General features: G+C 37.1%; 1 protein-coding gene across 9 annotated transcripts in view; it reads left to right on the top strand.

Annotated features, from left to right (window-relative positions):
* Positions 1 to 17875, top strand: part of STXBP5L (syntaxin binding protein 5 like) — a 189286-nt gene that overhangs the window by 122279 nt on the left and 49132 nt on the right. For 5 of the 9 annotated variants that reach the window (XM_032098438.1, XM_032098440.1, XM_032098443.1 and 2 more), the window contains exons 15-19: positions 1704 to 1921; positions 5120 to 5292; positions 11428 to 11553; positions 15448 to 15599; positions 17275 to 17346. In XM_032098438.1, the coding sequence (XP_031954329.1) occupies positions 1704 to 1921; positions 5120 to 5292; positions 11428 to 11553; positions 15448 to 15599; positions 17275 to 17346 (741 nt within the window). The remainder of the gene's footprint in view (positions 1 to 1703; positions 1922 to 5119; positions 5293 to 11427; positions 11554 to 15447; positions 15600 to 17274; positions 17347 to 17875) is intronic. The other 4 variants (XM_032098441.1, XM_032098445.1, XM_032098447.1 and 1 more) reach the window with 1 other exon arrangement.

Below are 17875 nucleotides of genomic sequence, written 5' to 3'. Positions count from 1 at the left end.
GAATATAACCATAACCCCCTAATCAATATATACATGCTGCAATAGGAATTTTTCTTAACATTAAAAGCTTGATAATGATGAGATGATCATGAATATTCACAATCTCTTCAACAATAATGGTATTTTCAGTACATGTCTGATGTCCTGGTCCTAGTCCTGCTTTTCAGGGCATGTACTGTGTTTCTTATGCCATACTTGGTACTTCTTACTTACAAGGTTTTGATTATTACAAAGTTCTATTGTTTATATTATTTACAAGGTGTTAACCTTTCTAATGGAGTTCTAAGTTCATTTGAGATTTCCCAGCAAACATAATATCCTACTGGTATTTGAAGGCACAAAATACTTTGCTTTTAGACATATTTTAATTGTGTCATCTTGTATCTGAAAGCACAGATTTGTGGCAGACAGAGAATTGCTAAGCCACTGGAGCTGTTTTCTGAATGTATCTTAATTCAAAAGCCGTTGCTGTTTCTTATTTGCCCTTAGAGAAGGCACAGAAGGCACTAGGTACAGATGGTACCCAGTAATTCAGAGAAGCATGGAAGACTCTTGTCTTGTACTCTGCCCTATGATTCTATAATTCTTCCAGTCCTAGTGTGCATGGACTCATGATGCCTGATTTGAAGTGCCACTCTAGATTTGATACTGGCACTAAGGGCAACCTGAATCCCCTTTCATTGCCACTAGGGCAGGAAGAATTATGTATTTATTACAGAAGCATTCGCTGCAATTTGTGAAAATTCTGAAGTGCTTTATGTACTAAAACTTTTTAAAACATTAAAAATTGTGTATGATAAACCTCCTGGCATATATCTGCACTGCAAAACAAAAATGTGGTTTTGCTGTGTTCATCATCTGGTTACATAACCAAAACACTGTCCTTTCATCTTCCTGATGCTCTTGTTACACAAGCTGGCCAGGCTGAGCTACCACAATTCCATTGACCTAGCAAGCAGCTTTGCCTTTGTGCATATGCACACCTTTCTAGGTGCTGGGCCTGACTGACTTTTTCTGACCTTATGCAGTTACTAATACCACTGATAAACTAATGTAAAAGTAGTAAAAACAGGGAAGAATGTAAAACATAATGGGGTGAATTGTCATCCCTCCTTTACCTCTGGAGTTTGCTGCACTGGAGTTCTAATCTTGACAAAAGTTTCTGGATATTAGGATTTTATATACAGGTATAAATACAGATCTACTCATTAGTCAAGAAATTCAAAATGTTTTTGAACTCCCATTAATTCAGAAGGATTTTGTGTTGACCACGCCACCAGAATGCTTTCCTAATGTTTTCTCTTTAATTGCCATACAGCCTTTACATACTATCAAGACCATAACCTCAGGCAAATGAAATCTTAGTTTCACATCTCTTTAGGAAAGTGTCAATATTATCAGATCTCTCTGTAACACTGAGTATAAGCCTAATTATGAACACCATGATTTACACCTTTGACATCCTTCCCCAGAAAGTACTAAGAAGTATTTCACAGACAAATACCCTTTTGGGAAGTATTAAATACATATCCTACCAGTAATATGTACCAGAATAGTATCTGTATTGTATAATACACATCTTCTCCTCTTAGGCTTTCCTAAGATTCCTTGTTATGCTACAACTGAGAAGAAAGTGGGAACTAGTAATTTTATGACTGATTTGCTTCATGTTAGTATTTTTTATATGTTTTAATATATTCCAGTTACTCTACAGATGTTGTACAAACTAAAAACATCAAAGGTCTTTGAAAAACAGAAAGTGGGAGAAGGAAAAGCTACAGCTGAGATTGTGGAAGAGGATCCTTTTGCCATTCAGATGATGTACTGGTGTCCTGAAAGCCGAATTTTCTGTGTGGCAGGAGTGTCTGCGTATGTGATTGTTTACAAGTTCAGCAAACATGAAGTAAATACTGAAATTGCAGTAAGTACTTATTTCACTCTCTTATAAGAGAACATAATTTCTAAATCAAATTGCCTTGCTTCATCTGTGCTCAAGTATTTAAATAAAAATAGCAAGCAGTATAAATACAGGTTTAAGGACATCCCATTTTAAACCTTTCCAGGGAAATCTTGATCCTACTTAAGTTACTGACAAAAATCTGAGGGTTTTGGAACCTACTCTCCACTTTCTTTTTGCTTGAGTAGTAACATACAGTGCAGCCTTTCAGACATAGTTTGCTTTTAAGGCTTTATGATACAGTAATCTCTGTTGTATTTACCTGGTCTAAAGTTCCTGTCTGCTGTACGTTTTTATCAGTTGATGTACATTGTGTACATGCACAATGCTCTTTTTAACTCGAGTATTTAATCTCTTTAATTTCTGTTCATAAGGAGACTGAAAATCATCAGTGGGTTTAATAAAACAAGAAGAGTTGATTTTTTTCTGGCTTATGCTGATGTTGTTTCCCTAAAGATGGAAACTGTGTGAAATGCTGGATTATTTGTCACCTTCCCTGATTATAGTTCTTATCCTTTTAACACTATTTAATGTACTTTAGAAAATTCTACTGTGGTAAAAGCCTGTGTCACTTTTGGCCTGTAGCCATGTGCCATTCTGTATAAAAATTCATTACCTGTAGCTTTTCTGTTGTTTTCCACTCATTTCCCACCCCCCACCCCCCGCCAGGCAATTACTAAGCTGCCTGAATATATTTCAGGAAAGGTTTAAAACTAATGAACAGTAATTTCACGTTACTGACCAGCTCATATGTAATGCAGCTAAAATTACTCCATTTCAGTATTCTTACATGGTTCCACAGCAAGTGCACCTAATCTTTTATTATGTATAATTTAATGTCTTTTTTCCCTGTCCCTCACTTTTCCAGCTGAATTGTGTCATTACTTGTATTTTCCAAAGCTTTACAATATGTGCAATTTAACAGTTTCTCAGATTTCATCTGTAATTAATAAGCATTTTTCTCTGAATATTAAATTATGCAATCTTGGTGGCATAGTCACAGAATTCCTCTGGGTTTTGTGCATCTCTGAAATGGGCCTTCTTTCTTGTTTCTGCATTTTCGCTGCTTGCATTTAAGTCTTCACTCTTAAATGATGGGGTTTTTTTAATCAAAAGTACGGAATTCTTTGTTGGAATCTGTACCTGACTTTAGGCTGTGTGCCTTTGTCTATATTGAGACTGAGTTGGCCAGTCTCAGGATTTCTTTGCTGCCTGAGGTACAAAGCACTTTGTGTCCTCCTCTCCATATCATCCAGACTGAACTTACCTTGAATTCAATCTACAGTTCCCAGCATTTTAAGGCCCCCACATTGGTTTGACTGCCCTGATGACAGTGTTGTAATGTTACTGCTGCGGTAAATGGGAAGCATGAGGGCTGCTCACAGGCTGCTCCATGTAGCAGGAAAGTCTGCAGCTGAATATACCTTTGGGGCATAGGCTGTGCCTGGAATTTCCTCAACAGAAGTATTATTTGCATCATTTCATATCAGATTCTGGAGGCAAGGAGTATGCATGAGACAAATTCTGCTTCATATCCAGCCTTGGAGTCATTGCCATGCAGTTATATAAAAAGCATTTGCTGCTGTTATTTTTGTTTTCTCATCTGAATCCACTCTATCCTGTCTCAAAAGGATCTATTAATTAAACATGATCACTTTCTCAATGAGCATCTTTCCTCAGTGAAGCTCCTCTTCAAAGCTCTTGAGTAGAACCATAGGAAAAAAGGTCACACTCATTTGAATATGGAAAGGGGAATCAATAAGCCTAGTGATGAGATCCCCCAAAAATATCTTTATTCTCTGTCAAAATAAATTGGTTCAACATTTCTATAACCCTCCTAAGGTCCAGTCAAAGCAGAGACAAAAACATAAGAAAAATTCACAGTCATGTTGTTAGTCTGAATTTTTCCTTCTCCCTTCAAATGCACCATAGCTAGAACTTAACAAAATTAATTTTAGTAGAAAAAGGAATACACACAGAAAAACATCCAAAGAAGTGTGATGCATTTCTAACATGGTAAGCAGAAGAACAGACTCTTCAAAAGTTACTCCAGGCCTGCATAAATATTAAACAGCATTATAAATTGTTTCGGTCCACTGCAATTACTTCCAGATTAGATTTTCCTGAACTCAATATTTCACTCATTAGTCTTTGAAGGCAAATGTTGTCTGTAGGTTTCTTTAACTGATTCAGGCAAAAAATATCAGTGGATTTTGCAAGGAGAAAACAAAAGCGAAATTTTGAGAAAGGACCTCTCTCTCCTGGTTAAACAGAATCACTTCTTTTGAAATCTTGTATGTTTTAACACAGTGATTGAAAAACAGGTGACCCTTCAGTACTACTCACCTTTATCTCCTGAAACTTAGGTAGTTTGTTAATCTTCATTCTGGTACAGATGATGTCTCAGTGAAAGATCACGAAGATGGAGCTTGCAGTGTCTACCTCTGCAATTGTTTCTGTTCCTTTCAAGGTAGCAGCACTGAAATTACTGCTCAGCTAGTAATCCCCAAACCTTGTCTCTTTGAGAGCTGTACCTTGTACATTATCTTTTCAAAATGGGTATCTCCTTGGACAGCTCACGAGGTAGAAAGAATTGCTCAGTGTTTACTACCTAGATTTGAACTTCCTGTCCAGTTTCCCGTGTGTTTTGGAGTCCTTCAGTTAATATTTCCTGAATAAGTGGGAAGAACTGTAGGGTGGTTTGGCCTGGTTGGTTTCCTTTTCCCTTTCTAGAGAGGCCAGAAGTAAAGCAAAATGTAAGTGGTTTGAATTTTGCTTTCTAGAATCCACTAAACTCACATTTATTCTAAGGAATACAGAGCTGTGTGTGCTGTTCTCTCTGATTTCCTGGCCCCCACCTATGGACAAATGAAGCTCATGTATCAGTACTATTGACACTGTCAGGCTTATCCATCCTGGCTAAAACTTGTCTGGTAGAGACTCTGTTGTGCTAGTAATCAGGAGGCCGAGTTGATGATCATTCTAGTTCCTATCTCGTGTTGCTGTTGTGCTGTATAAATAACACGTAACAAATTCTTTGCCTGCAAATTATAATGATAAATGGGGGTTATTTTAAAAAAAGGCATAATGATACTTATTTGAAAGTGACAGAACTTTCAGCAGCTTTCCTTATGAAATAACTTAGCTTTTTATTTATTGAAGTCCTTAGAGGTACGACTTCAATGCGAAGTAGAAGACATCATTACTCCTGAACCAGAAACAAATCCTCCGTTTCCAGATGCCTCCTCCCAGCTTCCTTCTTTAAAGAGCCTTTCAGGAAGTACCAACACTGTAGCATGTGAAGGAACGATGAAGGACAGTATCCCATGTCTTAGGTAAGTCTGTGCCATTGTTCAAATATTTATCTTTCTAAAAAGCATTCCTATCTGTTAATCAATCCATCAACTACCAAGAAAAAGAGGTCAATCCTATGTATGTGACACAAAATGACAAGAAACCAGAATATGGAACAAACAAAGTAATTAAGGCAAAATAATCAACAAGGGATTTTTAAAAGGATAGACATAATTATGAAGAATATAAACTGTTATAGTAAATGTTTGACTGTCGTTTTCCAGCGTGATCTAGGAGTAAATCTTACAGGAGTTTCTGAGGAACCTTTTTTTTAAGGTTCATGAAGAAACTTCCATAAAAGCCGACATATGTAAAGCTTTCTCTCCTTGATTAATTAGCGTAACAGTAAAGTTTTTCTTTATGAAAAAACTGTATATATTTTATGGTGTGTAAGGCATGGATACTGTGTTCATACTTAGGAAACAATCTTTAAAATATACAATTTTGAAACAGTTGCACTGTGTGGAAGTGTATATTTGTTTAATCTTTAGAAAGAAGCAAATTGTTTTCTGTTGGAATACATTATCACTGTGTTGGAGTGGATTAATATGTTCTTATTAATAAGGCAGATAAATTATGGGTTTGAATAGTTTAAAACAAGAATTCTGTACAAAACTCTATAAACTGTAATTTTCCAGCAATTAGAGTGCATTGCTGACAACAATTGCTCTCATTTTAGTGAATTCATTATTATTTTGGTCTAATTATTATTAAATCTTCTAAATGCCTCAATTATTTCAAAAGCAGTTTAAATGAACATTTCCTGATTTTGCAGATACTTTGCGCTGCTTGGCTCCTGAAAATAGCATTGGCATTTAAAAGCAATATTGTGCTATTGTCCTTGTAAAATTAACAGTATTTTTTGGCATTCTGTTCATTTATCCACCTAATTTAGTCAGGCAGTTGAACTTCAGACCTCAGTTTAATCATTAATTTGAACTGAAAATCAATAGAAGAGGCAGAGATAAGTTATTTAAAAAGTCCAAATGTGAAATCTATTTATAACATTGAAATCAGGAAGAATGCAATCATTTCAGTGGCTAAGATTTTCCCTTAAGAGATTCTTACTTGATTTTGTTTGGGAAGGAGAGGAATTGTTGATGTTGGAGTCTCAGAGAAGTTGTAATGAACCCACAGAGGTTCTGCTTGTTAGTTTTTAGAAGTTTTCTTGACTCCATATAATCTCACATTAAACTGTCCAATAGATTTTGTCAAATTTTACACAGAATAACTGTAATCTTATTTTGACTGAGAAGTAGTTTTTCAATGTCAGAGTAGTTACACCACTAGAGCTGCTGGCACGCTCCTACATTTAGATGAAAGTATACTTACATATGCTCTTATCTTTCTCAGTAAGGAAAGACATACAAATATCCACACTTTCCCAGATCCTAACTGGGTCCACAGGACTTGTCTGTCTAAAAACTTCTGATCTAAGCAGAATTATGGTGGTAAAATGAAAGTAGTGCTGAAAACACAGAAAAAAGCCAGTAAAGAACAGGCTAATGCTGTTGACTTTATATGCAAGCCATTTAGGTGGGCAGCAGTACAGAATCTAAAATAGACCAATAATAATGTAAAGCTGCAGCCATCTGCAGATGGAGAGTGAGTGCAGAGCTTGAACTATATTGATAATGCACATAAAATTTTACACACATACATAACTGGCTCCATTATGTTTATTTTCTTAGCTGCTTCTCAACATTGTTACAGCAAATGAATGGCACTCCACACTACATAATTTTTTCTAGCCAGGAGTCAGACTCACTGAATATGTTTGTGTCTGTGAATGGTTACTAGGAAGAAAGTAATTGGAGGGACTGAAGTAATGAAAACTTGGCACTTTTCTGAAATCAGAACTGTTACTGAGAGAGACAGGCAGCAGTATGGAATAAATACTGTTCTTGCTTCTTTCAGAAGATTTTGCAGTGAAATATGCAGCTGTGATAACCTAAGAAACCAATGGATTTGTGGTTATGCAGATAAATACTTCTGATGTAATGTAAATGCTGTTATCATAAAGCTCTACCCAGAATGTCAGTCTTTGTTCCCAATCTTCTAGTATCATCCCAAAATTAGGTCAATCAAGGGTTTTGACTGTAGCTTCAAGTAACTCCAAAGTGATAAGGAACTCTGAATATCTTGTGAAGAAAACTAAAACCCAAAACTTTGCAACAACCAAATTCAGTGTAGCAGAACAAGAACGTGTCAAGGAAATGTCTACATTCCTTCTGCTCATACTCCTGCTTATATTATAAACACTTTAAAAAAAGCCATCCAAAACAAGGTGAAGAACTGAATATCCGCATTATTGTTACGCAGGATGGTTAGTGAAACAAGGGAAATAGCTCAACAATTCTTAAGTAGGAAGATGTCACAGACACATGGGAATGACAGCCTTAATCATGAAATCTGAAATTACTTTACTCAATTATTATGGTCTTTCATCACCTAAAGCTTATTCTATGCTTAGAGAAAATCCCTGTGACATAATACCCATTTTTACCAAAGTAGATCCTCAAATTTGCAGTGAAAAATACTTAGAGAGAAAGGTGTTTACCTTTTTCCCTCAAGTGACAATCCAAAAGAAACCTTAGAAGGTACTTCAAGTTCTCTGATTTTTTCAGGGTGGCATTAGAAACACATTGGAAAAGTAGTATCACATTAAAAAGCATGTTTTAGAGGATCAGAATTAATTCTGCAGCGATTGTCAGTCTTAGGTTAGCTTGTTTAGAGGAGGGAAAGTATAAATGCATTGCTTTGACGGGTACTTGTTGGAGCAGCATGCTTGCCTCTTGTGTTCCCCCACATCATCAGTTATCCATTAGAAAATGTGGACAGAAAGCTCAGCTGCAAGGGCATTAGACTAAGTCCTGGTTCTTGGATCTCATTTACCGGTTCTGTATTTTTATAACATTTTTAAGGGCAGGCACTGAAAGCTGAAAATGGGGTGCAAGATGGGAAGACCACCACTGTTATGCCTCTTAAAGGCTTATCCACAGATATTAGAAGTTGAAGGGCTCCATCACAAAGATACTCTCAAGGACTGTTTGTAAAATATTCAGCTTCTGCTTGCTGTGAAGTTTCTTTGAAAATAATACATCTTTACTGTATACAACTCTTGTTTGTAGCTTCAGTTTATCCTGGTTTCAAAAGACCTCTCTCCCTTAGCAGCTTGAGTTCACGGATGTTCATGCCTTTGTTCTCACCACAAATACTCCTGAGTAATCCAGAGCTTGCTTCATTAAGGTTGTGGATAGCATCACTTCAGAAATGCTCATGGATATGTAACATATGAACAAAGAAAAGGGCAAAGCTTTAGTGCCAGCAGAACAGGTCAGAAATTGCAAAACTCTGAGCAGAGGTTTGCTGTTAATAGAAAACAACAATACAAAGCTGTTGCCAACTGTAGTGGGTTAGCAGTTGCTGAACTGTACTGTCACATCTTTCCTATGACAATATCTAAGCCAAGTGCCTGATTACTGCTCCAGACAAATACACATGCAAGGTCTGAAGGGTACCACAGGTAAAAGAAATAGCGTGAGTGTGCTGTTAAGGAAATGCATTTAGAGAGATAGAGGAATGACTTTCTCATGAAGTAATAAATAAGGGAAAGTTCTGGCAAGGTCTGTGAATCCTGTAGAATAGAAATATAAGCATTACAGCATAAACTGTGTTACTGAAATGGTTAAACAATTCAAGAGAGGGTGTGTATTTTGAACATGCAGTTATCAAAGAGGTATCAGGTGCAGGTACCCGGGTGCTGCTGGAAAGGGTTTCAGGGCAGCCTCTGTGAGAAGCAGCTGGGGTTGCCCTGTGCTGGACACAGCAGGGCACAGCTGAGCCCCTCAGCCGAGAGGGTGGGCCCTCTGGGAAAACAAATTGAACAAAGGACAAAAATGCTGTGCAGCAGCTGTGAGAGAGGAAAAAAGAATGAGAAACAGTTCTGCTGACACCCAGGTGAGAAAAGGAGGAGGAATTACTTCAGGCACTAGAGTAGACATTCCTCTGTGGAGGAGACCATGATAGTACACGATGTTCCCCTGAGCCCCATGGAGAACCCACATTGGAAAAGGCTCCTGATGGGAGCTGCAGCCCATGGAGAGGAGCCCACTCAGGAACAGATTCTCTGGCACAAACTGCAGCCCATGAGGGATCCACACTGGAGCAGTCTGTTCCAGAAGAACTGCACTCCGCACTGGAAGAGAGGAACTGCATGAAGAAGGAATGGGAGATACAAAATACAGAGTGTTATGAATGGACCACAAACACTGTTCCCCACCCCTGCTGTGCTGCTTGGGGTGGAGAAATGGGTAGAAGAGTCAGGAGTGAAACTGAGGCTGAAACGAAGGGAGGGGAGAGGGTAATTTTAGTTTCAAAGAAGTTTTCACTCTCCTACTGTATTTTTAATTGGCAATAAATTAAATGAATTTTCCCCAGTTTGAGTCTGCATTGCCTCTGATGGTAATTGGTAAGTAATCTCCCTGCCCTGTCTAAACCCCTGAGCTCTTGAATCTTATTTTCTTCCCCTGTGCTGTTGAGGAAGGGGAATGAGAGAGCAGCTCAGTGGGTGTCTGGCAGACAGATGAGGTCAACCTGCCAGCAGATATGAGGGTCTCATTAAGAAAATAGTCTTTATGTTATAAAAAAATTTCAAAAATCTTCTACTATTAACACTGAGCAGGAGATTTTACCTGCGTCATAAGGTACACCCAATGCTCCATATCAAATCATGAAAGTGTGGGAAGTAGTGCACTGTCGTTTGTTTTTCATAATTTCTTTCAGAATTAAAGGACTAATTTCTTTGTGTATTACCCATTGTGCTAGTGGAGTTACCTTGTTGAGAACTTCTGCCCTGGTGTTATTCTGTGGTTATGTTTTATTTCCATTTACTTCAGTTTTCTGCTTTTATCTTCAATTTTCCAGGATTGCCAGTAGCCCTATTTGCCACCAAGGCCTGTATCCCAACAGATGCAATCAGAATATCTACAAAGAACCTGATAGCCCTGGTTATTGAATGGGAAGTTTGAATATCCTCTCTTGAAAGAAGTGCTTACTTACTTGCTTCTGAATAGGAATTAGTTGTGTTTTTTCCAATCTGACCCATCAACTTTTCAGGTTAATGGGCCAGAACTGCTTGGAAAACTTGCAGAGTCACCATCAGGAGACAGTCTGTGTCATCAAAGATCTCTTCTCCAAGATCCAGTACACAGGATAATACTGTTTAAATATGGTAGACATATATGTATAGAGAAGGACTCAAAGCTGGAAGATATATTATGTACCGAAATTGTGATTCTTCAGCATGTGTTGTCCGTGTCTGTGTCCACTAACTACTCTCTTTCCTCTTCTATTTCTCAGTCTTTTCTGGAGACTGTTTTTCCCAGTGGTAGAGGATTATTTGTGATGGACTGCCCTATTTTATGGCTGTGTGCCAAGGGGTGCAATACAAGCAGTCTCACCAGTAACAGCTGCAGTGAAAATGCTCTGACTAGTGGGTTTTACCTGCAATTTACTACCTGCAGCGTGAATGTACTAATGACTAACATGAATACCTCAAAGTACTGCTATTACTGCATAATGTTTTCTTTCAGCGTATCCCACATTAAGTTGTACCACTCAAAAATGCACATAAAGCAGTCATACAGAGGTGTTCAGCTCTTACACTTCCCCTTAAAATGTACACCTTCACTACCTGCTTTGCAAGTCACTGAACTTGCCATAACACAGCAGGAACAGGCATTAGTAGTTATATCAGATTTGATGTAGGAAGCATTCATTCACATATTGGGTGATTATACTCCTAGAAATAAAAGAGGACTTGTTTGCACTACATGGACAAACAGATTTGTCAAGTCCGTAAGTTTTGAATATGCTCTGGTGAGGACCATTACAGAAAGGTATATCTTCTCCTCTCTTGCCTCTTTGCATTTTTCTGTCACACTTTACTTCACAAGAAAAAGTTCCAAATACACAGAAATGTCCTTTATCAAAGTCTCAAAAAGAAGTATTTTAGGTTTTCCATTCAAATTCACTATTCATAATGATGCAAAGCAGTTGTTATTCATGGTCCAGTGTTTGTTTGTTTGTTCTTATTCTGTACCTCTTCTTCTTAGCGTTAAGGCTCGACCTGTGCGGATGCCTCCTGGCTACCAGGCAGATCTTGTTATCCAGTTGGTGTGGGTGGATGGTGAGCCTCCACAACAGATTACCAGTCTTGCTGTAAACTCTGCTTACGGACTGTAAGTAACTCAAAATTAAGGTTGCATTGATTTATTGTTTATTGCACGAAATCACATGTTTTCCAACTATACTTTGAAATTTCCCACAGACAATTAAGATCAAAGCAAAGTATTCAAAAGACACTGTAAATCAGATTCTTGGGGGAAAATTATTTGACCTGATGTAGAGATTGTAATGTGGGATGTTAAACTGCAATTCTTGCCAATATTTTTACTAGTCATGTTTAAAAGACTGATCTTTTCACATAACTCTTTCCTTCCTTTCAAATAAGATCTAATTGCATTTCAAATCTGTAATTTTCAAAGTCATTTTGAAAAGTTCACCAAGGTGAAATGCATTTAATAGAAAATGGTGAAGTGATTAACTGTTAAATGCCATTTATCATGACGACATACCATAGTTGGAAATTGTCTTCTGAGAGCAGCATTTTTATGTCTGTGCTAATGTCTGTTTGCACAAGAGCTGGTGACCTGAAATTGAGAATTGAATAAGGAACATTTAAATGCTGTATTGTGTATGGCAATGCAAATGAGTGTGTGTAGTTACTTCCTCATGTTCAATTTATTTGCAAATTTTTAATGTTTTCTCTTACTGGGAGTCATCCAGATACATTAAAATGGTTTTCTCTGTAGGTGTTACTCCAGTAAAACTATTGGCTGTAATGGGTGTTAGGTGCTGACTCCTGCTGATTTTCAATAATCACTGGACTCTTTTCAGAGAATTTGGCAGTTTAATGCAGAGTTTTTACATTTGTGCAAAAATACTGTCTTTTGGGGGCTGTTTTTTCAAGTCTTCAGCCTGAATTTCTAGATAGTTTCCTATTCATTAATTCAAGGATTTTCTTTTCTTTACCATACCTTGATGCATTTGTCACTTGTGCAAATTGTTAGGGTTTGTCTGATTTGCTCCCTTGCAGGTCTCAGACCTCAAGGCAGCATCTGAATAATCACACCATTTCCTCACTTGTAAACTATTCTGATAGGTTGTGGTTCTCCTAATAGTCACAGTGGTTTCCTAAACCACTGGTTTGATTCAATCAAGTGCTTTCAATTGTTTCGTTTGCTAGGAGCAATAATGGTTTACAGGACAGCCTCCTTTAAAACACCCTATGCTAAGTACGTGAGTGTTTCAGAAATATATGCATGTATGAATAAAATAGCCTGATAAGCTACATTTAACTTTCCCAAAAAAACTACCCAAGAAAGGTCTTTTTCCTTAGATTTTTTATGCAGACTCTCTTCTCTTGTCTCTCTTGTCTCTCTTAACTTTTTCCTCAGGCCTATGACAAGGCACAGTCCTTTCTTTCATCAGAATTTTTGTTTACTACTTTAATTGTTACCTGTTATCTATCTTCACAATGTGGAAGACCTTTGCCATTTCAGCATGAAACCTGAGAGCATGTAGTTTTTGCCATGCTAGTTGTAGCGTTATTGGGGTCATCTTTTGCCTTATTTTTCTTCCCATACTAATCAGTTTAACTAGGTCGAAGGCATAAAATGGTGTGTGTTCTGGAGAGTCCCTTCCCAGTATTCTTTTAGTTACTATGATTTCTGCAAAAGTTTTACTGCAGCCATGAAACAGCAATAAAGATGAAAGACTTCAGACACTGCAAAATTTTATTTAATGTATTTGGTTTACTTTTAACAGTACCAAGGCTACAAATTAAAAGTATAACACCTGTTTTATTTTTGTTGAAATGAATCATCAAAAACTTCTTCATGTTATGAAAATAGAAAAGAAAATTTTACAAAATGCTTCAATTACAACTGAAGAATTAGGTTAACCTTCAGGAACAAGGTTAAATACGAATAATAAAGCTGTTTTAAAGTAGGTTCTGTTTGACTGAAAGCAGTCACTTAAAATTTATTACCAGCTCATGGGGTAACAGGTTTCAGCTAATCTGCATATTAATCATCAAGAAATGTCTGATGAGGGTTTTATGACATTTCTGTGAAAGATACCAACAGAATAGAATATCACCTAGCAACTAATTCTGTTCATTGCTCAAAACTGAGAATTTAATTTTGTATTTGATTTCATAAGGACTTTGTTGTTATCAATTTATCTTAAGCCTTGTTAATAGTAATGGCTGTCTAGATTTTTTTACCAATCCTCAGAAGTGTTATAATATTAATGAGCAATTTTTGATTCTTTTTTAAACTAATTTGTTCGGGGGTAAGAAATATTAGATCCATGCTTGTGTGTTAAATTAGAGGAGTTTAGAAAAATACAGATCAGGAAATGATACATTTTGTTAAATTTCTGTCCAGGGGTGTGAATGATCACTAGCTCTCCTTATGACTCATGTTTTCCAAAATTAATAAATCTCAGCTTAATAATTTTCAAAGTGCAAATGGCTGTTCTTTTCCCTGGAGTATTAATAGATGAGAGTGACACTTGTCATTTTTATTCCTTCATTTTTTTCTTCCATCTAGAATGCAGAACTTATGAACACATAGAATCGACCTTCTTTTAGTTTAAAATTATTCACATGCGCCCACTCCTTGAGCTTGTCCAGGTGCTTCTGGGTGGCATTTGTCCCTCGGGCACATCTCAGCTTGGCGTTGTCTGCAAACTTGCTGAGGGTGCCCTCAATCCCACTGTCTCTGTCACTGGTAAAGACCTTAAGCTGTACTGGTCCCAGTATGGCCCCTGAGGGACACCACTCCAATGAGGGAAAAAAGTCAGTGGGGAAAAACCAGAGGTGCATCCACAGTATTTCTGTAGATGCTGTACTAAAGTCAGAGTTGAGACAAGGGTGGTAAACAGAGTGTAGTAACAACTGGCAGAATTTGAGCCCCTTTTGTGCCTTAATTTGCAAGTTTTATGGTGCCTTAATTTGCTAGTTTGACAATTAAGGAAAAATAATTTCATTTTGCCTTACATGTTACTTTTTAATTTGCTATAAGGAGCACTCTTTTTTATATTGGAAGCAGAGTAAGAAAATGTGGGACAGAGGAAAATTTTCTAGCTACCCTGCTTTCTCTCCACCTCATCACTTTTCTCTTGTGTTGTTGTTTTTCCACACACAAATTCCTTTCAGGTATTTTGGAGATATATTAAGAAGAATCTGGTGGATGTCAGTGCACAGCTCCCTTTTATTGTGAATTAAGTGCTTAAAGATCTTGCAGGGATTTGAACTAACCATCTTAATCACCTTTTACATAAAATGACAGAACCTGGTTGAAAGTGATTCTGAATATGATTGAACACGGTTTGGGGTTTTGAGTTTCTTTGTGGCTGTACCTGCAATCCTTTCTGTCTGGAATTTAAAATTGCAGTCTGATACAAAAGGAGAGAGATCTTGCCCATAAATCAAACCATCATCAAAATGCATTTGCAGAAGCATTTCAGAGGGGTAGAGACTGTTTTAACAGGAATCTCTGCTGTAGATAAACTGACAGAGTTGGAAGGAAATTTTGTAAATGCCTTTTGGATTTGGATATCTCCACAATACAGCCTAATATATTTCATTTGTCATTTATATTTAGCTTAAAAATAATTATTTTTTATGTTGTATTTGTATTTATATTTTAATTGTATTTGTATTTTACATAAATTCATAACCACTTTTTAAGATCTAAGCCACGATTTTTAGGCTTAATTTATATCCTTATTATTAGAATTCTATTGTTCAGTGAAGCAATGTTTAGACATTACTGCAATGTGTTTGGTACAGGAAGTTGGTAGAACTTGTAAGTCTGCTTTCTGGAAACTTAATTCAGAAAGCAGTTTTTAAAATTCAGGATTACAAATCTGTAAGAAATAAAAAATGTAAGCTTTGAGTAGTTCCTAAAGAAAAAGTTTGTGCAGAGTTCGTAATAATAATTATTATTGTTTTCAGAACTGAATTACATATTACTGACACTTTGGAGGGATGCTTCTCTTTGCAGAGTGGCTTTTGGGAACTGCAATGGTTTGGCTGTTGTGGATTTCATGCAGAAGACAGTCCTGCTGAGCATGGGCACCCTCGACCTCTATGGATCGAGCGATCCGTACCAGCGCCAGCCCCGCTCACCTCGCAAGAGCAGGCAGTTTGCTGCAGGTAGGAAGCAGTCATTGTGGTTATGAGCCTGAGATGTTTCTTTGGTTTTTTTGCCTGTGGCTTTTTGTAGTGCTTTTGAGATGCATGACTATTTGCCGGCCCATGGAGTTTCTATAACTTGACAGAAGAAACTTGACGTGCTCTAGGTGCGGGCACTTTCTCAGAAACAAAATGTTTTATGAGGTTTTTTTTCTTTTGGGATGGAGGTCAGCAAGTCATTCCCTTAGCTGAGTCTGTAATAGAAATCACAATGAGCAGATTAATAAATTGTTTCTGTGGCAGTCACTTGAAGTGTAGTTTGTATGCTGTTTTCTTTCTGGTTTCAATAAGTTCATACCAGTAAGTAGGACTTCAATTTAAGCATAAATGTACCTTCTGCCAGGTGCTATTCATTAGAGTAGTCAGTTGTGTTTAGTGAAGTGTAACACCTGGGAGGCATTCTACGTTGGTAGTACAAGCAGCGCAAATTAAGCACTTCATTAGTGAGCTGAAGTTCTTGATATAAGCTTACAACATCCATTTTAAAATTTGATGCTAAGAGGATTACATTTGTAAGTCATAACTGTTATTACACATTGTGTATTAGAAATATTAGCACCTCAGTACAGCTAAATTTTACCATACTTTGTTGGTTATCTAAACATTTACTTGTATTAGAAAAAGTCAGAAGATCATCTATGTTTCAAGTCTTTTCACTTGACATATTCCATAGTAACATGCAAGAGTCAGACACAATTATGAAATGTCTTTTACATAACTGTGAAGTTTTAGAATCAGATTTTAAAATATCTTAGAAAACATGGAGTTTTAAATCTAACCCTAAAACTATAAGAGCAACAGATTGTAGTGGGTTTATGCCATCAGCATTTTCATCAGCAGACCCTGCACTAAATCATCAAATCCTACTTCTCCATAGAGTTACAGGAAATATTTTTTTAATTGGGAATGTGTTTACACTCCAAATAGAAAGGAAAATTTAGAGAAAAATTTAGAGAACAAAATATAAGTCTTCAGGCCTACTTCTGCTCCTGAAAGACCATTTATCTCACTTTCTGTGCATTTAATCATGCCAAGCTTAGTTCCCATCTGTGTCAAGTGTTAAATATGTAAATTTGGCACAGCTGAGGAGAGAAGAGACAAGCAGCTTCAAGTTACCTTCGGCTTTTCTGTCTGGTTTCAGGCAGCTTCACAGCAGCTCCCTGAGAAATGTGAGTAGCTAGCCACAAACAACATGCTGCAGAACCCTGTACAAAAGGTGGAGGATTGCTCATGTAGAAAAAGCTGTTATCAGCACTGCATCACAGAGAGTTTTTCTCTGTCAGTGGCAGTCTGGGCCAATCCTTTAAGCCATCATTCCAGCTATCCAGTGCTGCCAGAACAGAGCTCACTGGGGATAAATGACCACTAAGAAGGATTGCACACTTCTAGATTGCTCATAGAAACTATGCATCTAAAAAAAAGCCTCAGCTGCTTTCTCACCATCCATCCCACATCCTTTACTTTTTTGATTACTTTTCTTGTTATATCTCCCCATTGGAAGGTAAGCATCTGCTGAAATTTTTTCACCTTGGCTGTTCTAGATGCTGGTTATGATATCAGTTCCTTTCACTTTAGACTGTTTTTTCTCTCTTTCCTCTGCCTGCTGCTGATGCTGGTGTACTGGCATGTTCCAAAGACAACTTTTGCATGCGTGGCCTGTCTAACTTTTATCCAGATTTAACGAAACGGATCCGTACTTCCTATCAGAGTAAGTTCTATAAAGGTTAGGCAAAAAGCTTTATCATGATTGGACTATGCCTGACTTAAACCCATGTGTTTGTGCTTTGTAATGTGTTTTTTAAAACACATTCAGCATGCATGCAAACTTATTACATTTTGTGATGTCAACCATGCTTATTTTTGACAATTACCTTTATTATACAGAAATTCTTTTCTTTAAAAAGACTCAAAGAGAAAACCTCAATGTTATATGGGGAAGATTGGGCCTTAGAAATTATATTTCAACATTTCTATGTTCTTGGTGACAGTATCTTTCTTTGGTTTTATATTCGTTTCTATGTACATTTACTAGTATGAAGCATTTCTTGTTTTGCAATGGCACTATCTGTAGTTATCAATCAATTCTTTCCTTTTATCAGAAGAACAATGTGGCTTAAAAGAGTACCCCTTGGATTGGATGCTGTGAAATTTAAAATTTTAATCTTGGTTTGGTACTTCAATATTTCGCTTTGGGGAACCATCCCGTGCCTCTGATCTTTGATGGGGAATGTAAAGTG

Source organism: Corvus moneduloides, chromosome 2, assembly GCF_009650955.1.
Source record: "Corvus moneduloides isolate bCorMon1 chromosome 2, bCorMon1.pri, whole genome shotgun sequence".
In the NCBI taxonomy this organism is placed as follows: Eukaryota; Metazoa; Chordata; class Aves; order Passeriformes; family Corvidae; genus Corvus; species Corvus moneduloides.
This window is presented reverse-complemented; position numbering and strand designations above follow the sequence as displayed.